General features: G+C 38.8%; 1 protein-coding gene across 1 annotated transcript in view; it reads right to left on the bottom strand.

Annotated features, from left to right (window-relative positions):
* The window catches only part of LOC144265214 (zinc-regulated GTPase metalloprotein activator 1C-like), a 42,754-nt gene that overhangs the window by 10,976 nt on the left and 18,776 nt on the right, over positions 1–13,002 (bottom strand). The window contains 3 exon segments of the mRNA XM_077817611.1: positions 341–392; positions 4,632–4,688; positions 12,564–12,608. Coding sequence (XP_077673737.1) covers positions 341–392; positions 4,632–4,688; positions 12,564–12,608 — 154 coding nt within the window.

Raw genomic sequence — 13,002 nt, forward strand, 5'->3', positions numbered from 1 at the left:
GGAGGACTTGTGGCACCTTAGAGACTAACCAATTTATTTGAGCATAAGCTTTTGTGAGCTACAGCTCACTTCATCGGATGCATTCAGTGGCTAAATTCATTCATGTGGGTAAAGTTATTTACATGATTGTTTGCACACCACTTTTGAAAATACGGCCCACTGTATATTTTTAGTTCAACAGAACAATGCATATCCATATAGAACAATGCATGTATTCAAATTATTCCTTAATACATTATCATTTAGTTAATGCCCACTATAGATCACATAATTAGCATGCAATGCCTAACATGCAGCAATTACCCAGATGGATTTTGTTATCAGCAGGTTTAGTAGTTACCTTATCTAGGTGTGGGTGTGTCGTCTGCACATACTGCAGCTTTTTCTGCAAACTGAAAAGAAGTAAATGTGAACCTTGCATTGTATGAGACGCAAATACTTAGCTACTTTGTGTTACTAAAGTATCAAAAGGACTACAAAGAATATATATATAAACATAAATGAAGCATTATCTAGGTACAGATTGAATTTTACATGAACAAGTAGGACAAAATAGTAAAAATTAGTATATTTAAAATATTTTCGTACTTAGTTTACTTTGAGATACATATGTAATTCTAAGTAATGTGCACCTATAAAACTTATCTCAAAGTGTGTTCTGATCACCTATACATATACATAAACCCATACACACATTTTATATTTTGTAATACACAGCAGCAGGCATGGAAATTACTTTAATTCCAGCACACTGAACAGATGTGATGAGAGTCATGTGAGAATCAGGAAGACCAGAGAAGAAAAGGTAGCAGTAATCTATGCCAAAAATGGCCAGAGTATGGTCAAGCATGCTGGAGCAGCAGCAACTGAATGAAAGAGACAATTTTTGGAGATATGGCACAGAAAAAGCCAGAAAAAAAAAGTAAGTCTTGTCATCACCATTCTGACTGAGAATTGGATCAGTGATCACTAATACAGATCATGTAAACAATGATTTGATGATATATACAGAATTTTTAATAGGCAAAAAATACTTCCTCCATCAAGTGCCTGCTTTATAAATCTTGGCTTTCCTAAATCTTATTTTAAGAAAAATATTGCCTATATATTTCTATCTACCTACACTTTCAGAATGCTTCACATTTGATCAGATGCAAGGGGTGGACGGAAATTGTAAAAGGCACTGCTCTGTTATGCTGTGAGACAGCACACAGATAAACATTTTCCAGCAGATTATGTCTTCAACAATTGTAGCATATATTCAACTACAGGGAGGCCAAGGACTTCAAAACAAAACATCTGCAAGGTTTTAAGAACAGCGAGGGGTAAATAGGTAAGAGTGGGTTTAAAAGAGGGGAGGGGGAAAGTTTGTGTGTAGACAAGCTGTTGGAGTGAATTAGTCACCCCAGGAGTCATGATAAGGAGGGTGTCAAGTTTAATCCTTCACAGCTGGTTAATCTTTGAAGGATTTTCTCTGTTTTGCAACTATACAATACATCTAAATACCAATAATTTAATTTTACTTGTTTGTTTAATCACTGCCAAACGTCATTTCATAGCTATAATGTCATTTCCATAAACCAAACACAGTAAATGGAAAGGACCTTCTGATTACTTGAGTGACATTTGCTACTGTAAACAAAAACAAAAGGGACGAAGGCTAAAAAAGGGACTCATTCTTAAAATAAATCAAAGCATTAAACTATTATACAAGTTAAATTTATGCTCAAATGGCAAAATACATGGAGAGTTTATATATCTTAGTTATAACATATGCACAGACAGCTGGCAAAAATACAGCTGTTGCAAATAATAATAATAAAGGTTTTGAAATAAGTATTCACTTTAATACTCTAAAAATGCAACAAATCAACTCTCAGCCAACTTTTGTGTCAAAACGAAGGGCAAACTGAGTCATCCCAACAGTATTACTAAGAACACAAGGCAAAAAATCAATGTAGTCCTTCCTTTCCCTACTTTAAATCATGTTTTTAAAGTTATTAGGGAGCAGGGCAGGAGAAAGGACCTGTAGCATGTACTAAAACAAGATATACTATGTGCCAGCTTCCTTCCAGCTCTGCTAATGAAATTAATCCCTAACATGAGACACCCCTGTTAGTTCAGTCCTAGTCCTCTCAAACCCAAATCATCAAATTGTATGTTTTGTGGTGCAGGATAATCCAATAAGGACTAACGTGAGGCCACAACATAAGAGTTTAGGATGGCCTAAGGCTCTACATTTGAACCTAGGTCTCCAAGAGAGAGATGGTCAGAATAACCCCAAATTTTGGGGGGGTTCAAAATTTGAATTGGACTTTTGTGGCTCAGACTCATTTCTAACCTAACAGAGAAAAGGTTTGTATAGTAATTTACCGTGCTTAGAGCCCTCAACGGTCTCTCACTTTAGATTTAAGTTTACCTGTAAAGTCTATTCTCACTTTATTATAAATTATTTAAAGGAGAAGCGCTAAATGGGGCAAAAAAGGCATAAGAAAACTATGTTAAATAAATAAAACTTTTATACATCTCGCACTTTTGCTTTCCTTGTGTCATTTTTTGGTCTTCATCCACACTGTATCGCAGGGGAAAGAGGTACAACTGTATTACTTGTCAACTCAGTGTATGAAAATAAAAACACATGCTGATCACTCAGAGGCATTTCCAAATAGCATGGCTTGTTAAAATTGTGAGTTAAATATCACAATTTTAATTGAAGAAGAAATATTCAAAATGAAGTACAGTAAGATTTTAACAGAAAGCCTTAGTTCAGGTGCAGGCTTATATTAGTAGTTTGACTACACATTTTACTTTTCAAGAACACTAGTGTAAAAATAAAATAAAATAAAAAAATAAATCTTTCAAATATTAGAAACTCAGGAAATTCAGAACTAACGTCCCAAATAAAGTAATCCATGCTACGTCAACTCTGTCTCTGTACAAATGTCAGTTTACCATCACCCTACTTTGCAGGTAGCTTACCTAAAATGCACACCACAGAAACTGCTTTTATAGTTTCACGCATATGTCTTCAATATAAAGTGTGGTAATTTGTCACTGTACACTTTTGTTCTGTGTGTGCAAGTGCTCTAATGTGTCTAATTACAGATTTGTATTTTTTTTCAGTAAAGCACATAATGTAACACCACAAAGAAAGCTGTAATGCAGCGTAACTTCCAAAGATCTCTGTGACTTCAGACCTAGCCACTGGGAGCTGCAGGGTCCCGCCGCCTCCCACAGCAGGAGGGAGCTGTGAGGTACCCCCGCCGCCTGAGGTAGCAGCCCCTAAGCTAGTGGCTCCAAGCTCTCAGCTGCTATGGGAGCAGGGGTACCTCGGCTACCACCAGATGGGGGGACCCTGGGCTGGGGGGACCCTGGCTACCACCAGACGGGGGAACCTCCGCAGCCCCCGGCCCGCCCCGCAGTGGCAGGGGGATCCCTGCAGCTCCCCATTGCGGCAGTTGCAGGGGGGTTCCCGCAGCTCCCTGCCATGGGGGGGGGGGGCAAGGGGTCCCTGCAGCTTCCCTCCGTTGCTGGTGACAGGGGGGACCCTGGAGCTCTGAGACCCCACTGATGGTGGGGTCCCAGAACCCGCAGCAACCCCGCAGCTGCCCAGTCCCTTCCCATTTTATTATGGATATTTTTAGTAAAAGTCAGGGACAGGTCATGGGCTTCCCTGAATTTTTCTTTATTGCTTGTGACCTGTCTGTGACTTTTTCTAAAAATATCCATGACAAAATCTTAGCTTTAATTATGATTCAGACAACCTAGTTAATTAAGACAACCTAGCAAGCACTGATAAAATTTAACTTTATTTTATCGATAGATAAGGTAATATAGTCTGATTTTCTGTAGGCATTATTATGTGGGGGCAGAGTAAGGTTGTTTGAGAGCCTTATTTGACAAGAGCAACCTTAACTCAATACTCTCTGGGTGCTACTTCTGCAACTCACTTAGAATCTCAAAGAGGGGTCTGGATGAGAACTTGACTGAAGGAAGAGGTAAGGGAGACACTTAACCTACCCTTTTCTGTGGGCATTATCAGGTCTTCAATCCCCAGTGAACCTCGGAGAGGGTTTCTTGACCACCCTCACAAGCTTTTTAATAGAAAAAAATTCTGTTTTCCACTGTCAAGTGATCAAGTTGCAGAGAGAGGCAGCTTAAAATGTAAGAAAAGGGACTGAAGGTTTTTCTTCTTCAAATGAATACTTAGGTCTTCAGCAGTCAGTTGACAGCCTATACACCAAGAATGCCAAAGCTGACGTTGCCTAGTGACGTTATTAAAGGAAATGTTAATAACTTTTGTAATTACATGGAATTTGTGTCTTGGGCACCCAGTAAAGTGGGATTTTGCTCTTTGCTACAAAATGGCGAAAAGATATTATACTTGGCTCTGTAATTAACAACTTTTAGGTTCTCTAAATATAAATAAATAATATATAAATCTCCTTGTTCAATTCACTTCAAATGTTTTTTAAAAACCGTACTTTACTTTTAGACAAGAGGCCACAATTCGGTTTATAATGGAAACTCAGTTGCAACTTTAAAGTGACAGTGTCTATTTTGTGCAACCATTTCTTATGATTTCCTGTGTAATCAATTGCTAAAATAAAGATTATAAGGTTATACTGTACCTTATCCCAGATAAGCTATCAAAAGCATGCAAGTCTAAAACTTCACAGAGATCAACTCTAAAAGAAAAAAAACAAACAAACATAAAACACAGCCTTCATACTTTTCTCAACTTACATATTTTATAGTTGTAAACAACAATGCAAAAAGTTCAGCTACAAAACAGGCTTGTGATGTTTGACAGACACAAAGCTATTTGAATGATTTTATTCACCAGATGTAAAGGTATTAGATAACTGTCTCTTAAAGCAGACTATTGCTATGATTCTTTTGTTGCATTTTTAAACAAGTTTTCAGTGGAAAAAAAAAACTATTTAATCATATAATTAAAGACTTATCATAATATAAATGCACAAGGGGCCTGACTTGACTTTGCAACCATAACATGCTTTGCATATATTTTTTGTATGTTATTTCCCAGATTTTTAAAAACACACAGTGAAAACTAAAAACAAACACAATTTGCATTATGTGGAAACATACGCCCACATGGGTCAGCTGCTGGGCTGGAACCTTTAGATCTTCTATGAGCGCCAGACACCGAAGGGAGATGAGGTAAACATTTTAACAATGAGTTTCACAGCTGTTTGCTGACAGCATAGGAATGCTGAAATTCAGGAATCCTCAGTTCTATTCCAGGTTCTGAGGGGAGTTTATCTAGTGGTTTTCAAACCATTCAGCCCTTATTTTCTTCCACCCCGAAGCTTAACAGACCCCTTCTGCCTCAGACTCATCCAGCCTGTTCTTACCCCAACCCATTTCCCCCTCACCTCCATGTCCCAGGACCTCAGGTCTTAGTTCCTGTGTCCAGCACATCAAGCCCTGGTGTGGAGTCAGGAGGAACAATTGTAGAGAAAGTCCTACTCAGATTCTGCCACTATGGCCTAGAGCATACTCACTAGAATTGGAATCTGAAGAATTTAGTTGCCAAACTAACAAAGCTGTTCCGAGCAGGTGACAACAGATTTTCAGAGTTCCATAACTTGGCCAAATTTGGGTGGAATTTCATGAGGACAGCAAAAGGCACACACCGAAGCCAAGGCAACTCCTCTTCCAAATTTGAAGTCCTGGCTTGAAACTGTGGTGCTAGAGCTTCTCAACAACACAGCTGAAAAAGTGGTTTGCTTTTGTTTTGTTTTGTTTGGTAAAAACAGGGGCAAATCAATGTATTATCCCTAACTTTGTTCTGAGAAATAGCTGAACAATTTTTGCTGAAATTCTTGAGCTCCACCCTCCCCCTCCCCCAAATTCAGCCTGAGGCAGACACCCAGCATGGAAAATTTCAGGCCAAATAGTTAAAGTCTGGCAAAGTAACAACAACTGAATACAGGGTCTTATAACAGATAGTGTTGGACAACCTTAACTATAAGTGTTTCTACCTAGGTCTCCTGTAACACACACACATACTCGCCCCTTTTCAGAAAAGTACAATATATATTCCCTTACATTCCAGTTCAGGTGTCACTGCTAGGACAAATGGTTGGCTTTACAGAACTGGTTATTTTGTTATTGAAAATATGAAAACAAGGATATGGTTAAAAGGAAAAATCCACAGGCCTATGGGTCTTGGCCAATTATTATTATTAAACACATACTCACCAACAAGTATACAAAGCTGTTTCTAGGCCGAAAGATTTTTAAGGTACAATGCATAGCCTACATAAACCTCTTCTTTAGTTTATGACCAGCTGTGTCTGATCTGTCTGTCTCAGTAGTACTCCATAAACTCATACTAAGGTCATAGAAACACTCAGGCAGATTGTAAATGCTCCTACCTCTTGCATAATATTGACTGACAATGGACCGAAAAAAATCTTATTTAAAGGATGTGTGTTCTCAAGTACCATGCTAATAAGCTAATTTTACTGTTAAATCTAACTGCGTAACCATTTCAAGTTTTGGACAGACAGTGCAAGATAGAGAAACAGTGTCAATCTCTGAAGAGTATTTAACTAGGAACATAGGAGCTGTCATACAAGATCACACCTGAAGTCAGTGTAGTCCAGTATCCCATGTGATCAGCATCAGAAGAAGGTATAAGAACCCTGCAGCAAGATGTGGGATAATTTGCCTCCCACACCAAGTCTTCTCCTAATCCTTCATAGTTAGATACTGACGTCAATCCTGAAGCATGAGGTTTAATATCCCTTTCAAAATTGTTAGTATTAACTATAACTCTGGATTTTGCTGTTAACCATACAAATGTCCAATTTCTTTTAATCTTGCTAATTTCTTGGCATTAACAACTTCTAATGACGTCCTGTGGCAATGAGTTCCACAGTCCAATTATACATTGTGTGTAAAAGTTTCATTTTATCAGTTTTGAATTTGCCATTATTTAATTTCATTCAACATCTCCTTATTTTTGTGTTAGAAGACAAAGATGAGAGAAGCTCCTGATCTACCATTACTATATATACTTTTATCGTGTCCCCCCTTATTTGTCTCCTTTCTAAGGCAAGCAATCCCAACATTTTCAATATCATTTAATGAGTTTTTCCAGGTCCTAATCATTCCTGTTGCCCTTCTCTGAACCCCCTCTAATTCAGCATTTGATTAAATTGAGGAAAACTGAAATATAGCTACACTTCCCTCTCCAAAAAAGCCATTTAGCGGGCAAAACGATCCATGTAATGTTTTAAAGATTATATACTATTACGTTTCCTTCTTCATAAAGGAATTTGAAATTGAAAGATGTTGCAATAGTGCCTGCAGAGCATCTCCTCTGCCACTGTGCAACGAGGGACTGATTCCTTTCTATCGCTTTGCCCTCTTATACCCTGCATACAGGATGTATGCATGGAATTTAGGATTTGTCCTGTTCTATGGATGTCATAATACGTATGACCAGATCAGCACAAACACCCAGATTTTAGTATTGTCCAGCCAATATGCCAAGTTTATCATCATCATCATCGTCGTCAAATCATGTACAAACAGTGAGGACAGTGTCCCCGCCCCACCCCACACACTTTTTCCCCTCCCACTGGACTTGGTGTCACCATTGTATTCTCACAGACATTTTCCTCCCTCTCTACATAGTCAACTGTTTCAATAAGAATCACATAAGCAAACACATACTATTACCAGGGTTACAGTCTCTAGATTCACAGTACTAGCAATAGTTAATGGAATCTATAGTTTTGCTGCAGAAGTCTAAAAAATATTGCAGAAACTTTAAAACCAAAGCTGCATCAGAATAAAGGAGCTACTGTTAAGGGCCAGATTTATAAATGCGCTCAGCATCCATAAAGGAGGATGATTTTCAGAGATGCTCAGCTCCCATTTAGATAAGTAAATGAAGCAGCCAGATTTTCAGGAGTGCTCAGCATCCAGCAACTCCCCCTGTCGCCAATGGTAGCTGGTGGATGCAGAACCGTTTTGAAAATCTAGCCTTAAATGTTAAAAAGCCCACTGAAGTTATTAACTATTCTTTGTTAAAAAGAGCCATGCTGATTTAACAAAAATTATTTAGTTAAGATCACCAGAAAAAGCAATTAATGACCAATGGAAAACACTCCATAATAACTGAGTTTATGATTAAGGACCCTCTGTAGTACTGTTTATTCTTGTTCCAAGTATTCTTCAGCAGAATTTAAAAGTTAATAAGAAAGGAGTGTGAAGTTGTAAAAGCTTCTTAAACACATTTCACCTTCCTACTTGAACAAAGCAACAAAAACAATATGAGGGTAATCCATATAAACTAACATGACAGTCACTGCAAAGAAGACTTTTCATAGTGCAACAGTTTAGCAGCAGGACAGAAAGCTTCCAGCAAGGAGCAGCTTGCAAGCAGAATTTCAAATAAATTAAACCAATGGACATGTTAACAAGATTAACATTATTGGAAATGTTAAGCATCCAAACACTGACCATCAGATCAACTCAGACACAGTACCATCTGAAAATTTCTTTAATAAAATTCCATGGTGCTATAAAAAAAAAAAAAGCATTTCTACCTATGTTCCTATATAGGCACCGACCAGTCTTATCTGAGCACCTCCATGAGTGAGAATGGCAATAATCTCTCTTCCCCTTCCCTGTTAGGGAAGCTTAGGGGTTTGTGTGTGTGTTTGTTTTGGTTTTAATAATTACTGAATACACAAGAGAAGACTGTTGGTACAAGTAAGGGTACTATTGTGGGAGAGTGCGAGAAAAGGTGTATGTTTTGTATTTAGTTCTGAATGCTGGGAGGTTAGTTATTCTTATTTCATCTGGCAATCTTGGGCCAGCTCCTGTCTGCTACACCCACAATTCTCCCCCTACTGAGCAACTCTTCCTTTGTTCCACTGACAAAAGTCATCACCAAAGATCAAAAAATGAGTTGTCCTTTAGGTGTTAAAGAACGACTCCATGCAGGGCTCTGAAAAACAGTACAATGATGTTGAACTGGGCTCTGGGTTCAATAGGAAGCCACTGCAGAGTGGGATGATGTATTGCTAGGAACCTATGCTGCTAAGCAGGCAGGCTGCTGCAGCCTGAACTAGCCCTTTTAAAGTATAGAACTTCATTCATAGATACAGAGAATTGCAGTAGTTGAGCTTAGGACTGCCTATGGCCAGATACTAGTCTGCCAAGATCAGGTGCTGTCTTTTGGATGACCGCAGATGAAAGTGCATGTTTTTTGCCACTGTTGGGTGTCCAAATGTAGTGCAGAATGAAAGAGGATCCCAGAGCTTCAGACCAATAAAATGAGGGGAGATGTCTTTAGTAGATAAGGTAGTTATGGAGATTTCTTTAAAGCACTTCCTTCTTCTCACCCGCATCATCTCAATTTTGTCTGGGTTCAGCTTCAGCCAGCGCCTCTTCATACAAGCACTGATCTCAACTAGGCAAGTTATAGCTTCCTTTACATTAAAAGGATGCACAGATGAGTGTGATCTGTCCACTGCTGGCATGTTGGCCTGTGCTGTCTCACTAGCTCTCCCAACAATTTCATATAGATAACAACAGAATGAGGGAGAGAATAGACTTGTGGGACCAACCAAATGAGTCACAGAGATGCAGGAACAGTTGCCAATAAGGACCCCTTTGCTTAATTCTGAGTGGAATGACCTAAGCCATTTCAGGGCATTTCTATCTACCCCTATGTTGCCTGTGAAGGAAGAACAGTAGAGTTTGGAGGTCAACTGTATCAAATGTCAGATGTCCAGCCATACTTCCTGTCGATGGGCACAATATAGTAATGCACCAGAGCAATAAGTGCTTTCTCTCTAGTTCAACACTTGCTGGGTTGAACTAGAGTAAACAGTAGATTTTCTTGAAGTCTTTAAATCAAGATTTTAGGATGTCAGTGACTCAGTCAGAGGTTATGCAGGAGTGGGTGGGCGAGGATCTCTGGCTTGCAATGTGCAGGAGGTCAGACTAGATGATCATGACAGTCCCTTCTGGCCTTAAAGTCTGTGTGTATTTGGTAAGGCTATAAAAGGGTAGGTGTTGCTCTATTACTTGGCAGACTTTATCAGATTTTATCAAGGTGTAAACGCCACACCAGGACTTGATTTAATTTTACATCCCATTTCAGCTGTTCATTGGGTACGTCTACACTGCAGCTGAGAAGTGTGATTCCCAATGTAAGCAGACAGACTCACGTTAGCTCGGCTTGAGCTAGCATGCTACAAATAGCAGTGTGGACATTGTGGCACTGATGGCAGCTTGGGCTAGCTGCCTGAGCCCAAGCCCCGCTGAGACCCTGGGTCTGAGCTTCAGTGGCTACCTTGAGCCACTACCAGTGCTACAACATCCACATTTCTGTTTTTTAGGATCTCAAGGAATACTGTAGGATAACTAATGCCCTTCAATGGGCACACATCTTCTGATGAAAACTATACTAGTGCATAATATTGCTATAAACAAAGGAAACAATAATGAGAAGTTACATTCAACAGCACAAATACCTATATGCCAGTGTTAGTAGGGAAAACACTTGGAGTAGAAAACCACAACCATTTGTGCTCAATCTATTTTGACCTGTACTGAAATGTAGAGTTCCCATCTACATTTTTGAATATTTATTGATATCTGCATTTGAAAGGTTTATGATGAGTATCTAGCCTCATTTAAGCACTTCAATGTGTGGTACTTGTACTTCATACACAAGTTACTAAACCCTAAATGACATGTTTCAAGAGTGTGCTTTTGTCACAACTTCACTCAGTCCTTTCGATTAAATCCATAATTGAATCGGAATAGACACTTACTACTGAGAGCTCCATGGGAGGTGGGAGAGACACAGTCTTTTCTTAAAAAAATATCACCTTTTCATTTGTCTAATAAGGCATTCAAACCAGAGTGCCAATCAAAAATATGAAAGAGTAAAGCCACTTACTTCTTGTGTTATGACTATTTTGACATATCTTTCAAAACAATTTTGCAGGCACCATTTATTTCTAGGTCCCACTAAATCAAACCTGGAAGAGGCATAAAGAGCTTTACATAGTACATGTGATTAGAGTTTGGCATTGGACACTTATTGGCCTGTTAGGCCTTTTCAGTGATGTGTCACATGACAACGGGTACCACATCACTGAAAAGCTATGTAAATGACCTAGAGATTTCTACATGTAAGCCTCAATTACAGCAAGATTGCCAGCTGCTGTGTCAAGGTTCCTTCCCCACTCTGAACTCTAGGGTACAGATGTGGGGACCTGCATGAAAGACCCCCTAAGCTTATTCTTACCAGCTTAGGTTAAAAATTTCCCCAAGGTACAAACTTTGACTTGTCCTTGAACAGTATGCTGCCACCACCAAGCATTTTAAACAAAGAACAGAGAAAGAGCCCACTTGGAGATGTCTTCCCCCAAAATATCCCCCCCAAAGCCCTACACCCCCTTTCCTGGGGAAGGCTTGATAATAATCCTCACCAATTGGTACAGGTGAACACAGACCCAAACCCTTGGATCTTAAGAAAAATGAAAAATCAATCAGGTTCTTAAAAGAAGAATTTTAATTAAAGAAAAGGTAAAAGAATCACCTCTGTAAAATCAGGATGGTAAATACCTTACAGGGTAATCAGATTCAAAACATAGAGAATCCCTCTAGGCAAAACCTTAAGTTACAAAACGACACAAAAACAGGAATATACATTCCCTCCAGCACAGCTTATTTTACAAGCCATTAAACAAAAGAAAATCTAATGCATTTTCTAGCTAGATTACTTACTAACTTAATAGGAGTTGGAAGGTTTGCATTCCTGATCTGTTCCCGGCAAGAGCATCACACAGCCAGCCAGAACCCTTTGTCATCCCCCCCTCCAGATTTGAAAGTACCTTGTCCCCTCATTGGTCATTTTGGGTCAGGTGCCAGCAAGGTTACCGTAGCTTCTTAACCCTTTACAGAGTAAAGGAATTTGCCTCTGGCCAGGAGGGATTTTATAGCACTGTATACAGAAAGGTGGTTACCCTTCCCTTTATATTTATGACAGCTGGAATGGATCAGAGCCATCTTGGCTGTGTCTACCCTAGCACTTTTCCAGCCAGTAATGCTCCTCCAGTGGCGTTGCTAGTGCAATCTCAATAACTGAAAGCCACTGTCGGGTCAAATTTAGCACAAAATTTAATTAAGTTTTTGCAAAGTCTAAACCCAATACAAATATAATAAGGATTTTATTTTTTTAGTATTCCAATTCTGATTAAAAACTCCTAATTTTTGTTGAATGTATGCATTTAAACCTTACAAAGTCTGGAATTGCCTAATTGGAAACTGATAGTATATTTTCAATTTCTAAGCTGAAAAAACATGAAGAGAAAGCAAACAGCATAAGACTTTTTTTTTTAAAAGTGTTAGTTTTAATCTAAAGTGACGACAGGAAAATAGGCAAGGAGTTATTTAAATAGTTTTCTTTTAAAACGAATAGGACTAAAAAATATACAGCAACTTGTCACAACAGAAATAGGAAGGGGCAGCAAGTGATACTGCCCCACACTAGAAATTACCTTGATCTCTGAGTTTCTAAAATTTTGACAAGCCCATTTATTGACCTGAAAAAGGGTGGGGGGGGGGAAAAAAGGAGAAATTAGATGTGAATAAAAACTGAATTCTATAATGTAGTGAACAAAGCAGGGAAATGAGAACCAGGACTCCTGAGTAATAATCCAACTCTTATTAAATTGTTGTACAACCCCCATAGTAATCTCCATTTTTATTTCTCTCTCAGCTTGCCAGGAGATTCACTATCCATGACAACAGAGGACTACTGTTACAGAGGACATATTTTATTCAAGCAAAATTCCCCCCAGTTTATACTTGTTGCTGAGCCTAAACATTTTTCCTTTTATTTAGGACATTTTGTTAAAGCAGTGAAATGGGAAAATACTTTTTCAAACTCAGTTTTTGGTGTGTGTTTTTTTGTTCCTCACAGGATGTGGGGATATT

The sequence above is a fragment of the Eretmochelys imbricata genome, chromosome 5 (genome assembly GCF_965152235.1).
Source record: "Eretmochelys imbricata isolate rEreImb1 chromosome 5, rEreImb1.hap1, whole genome shotgun sequence".
Classification (NCBI taxonomy): domain Eukaryota; kingdom Metazoa; phylum Chordata; order Testudines; family Cheloniidae; genus Eretmochelys; species Eretmochelys imbricata.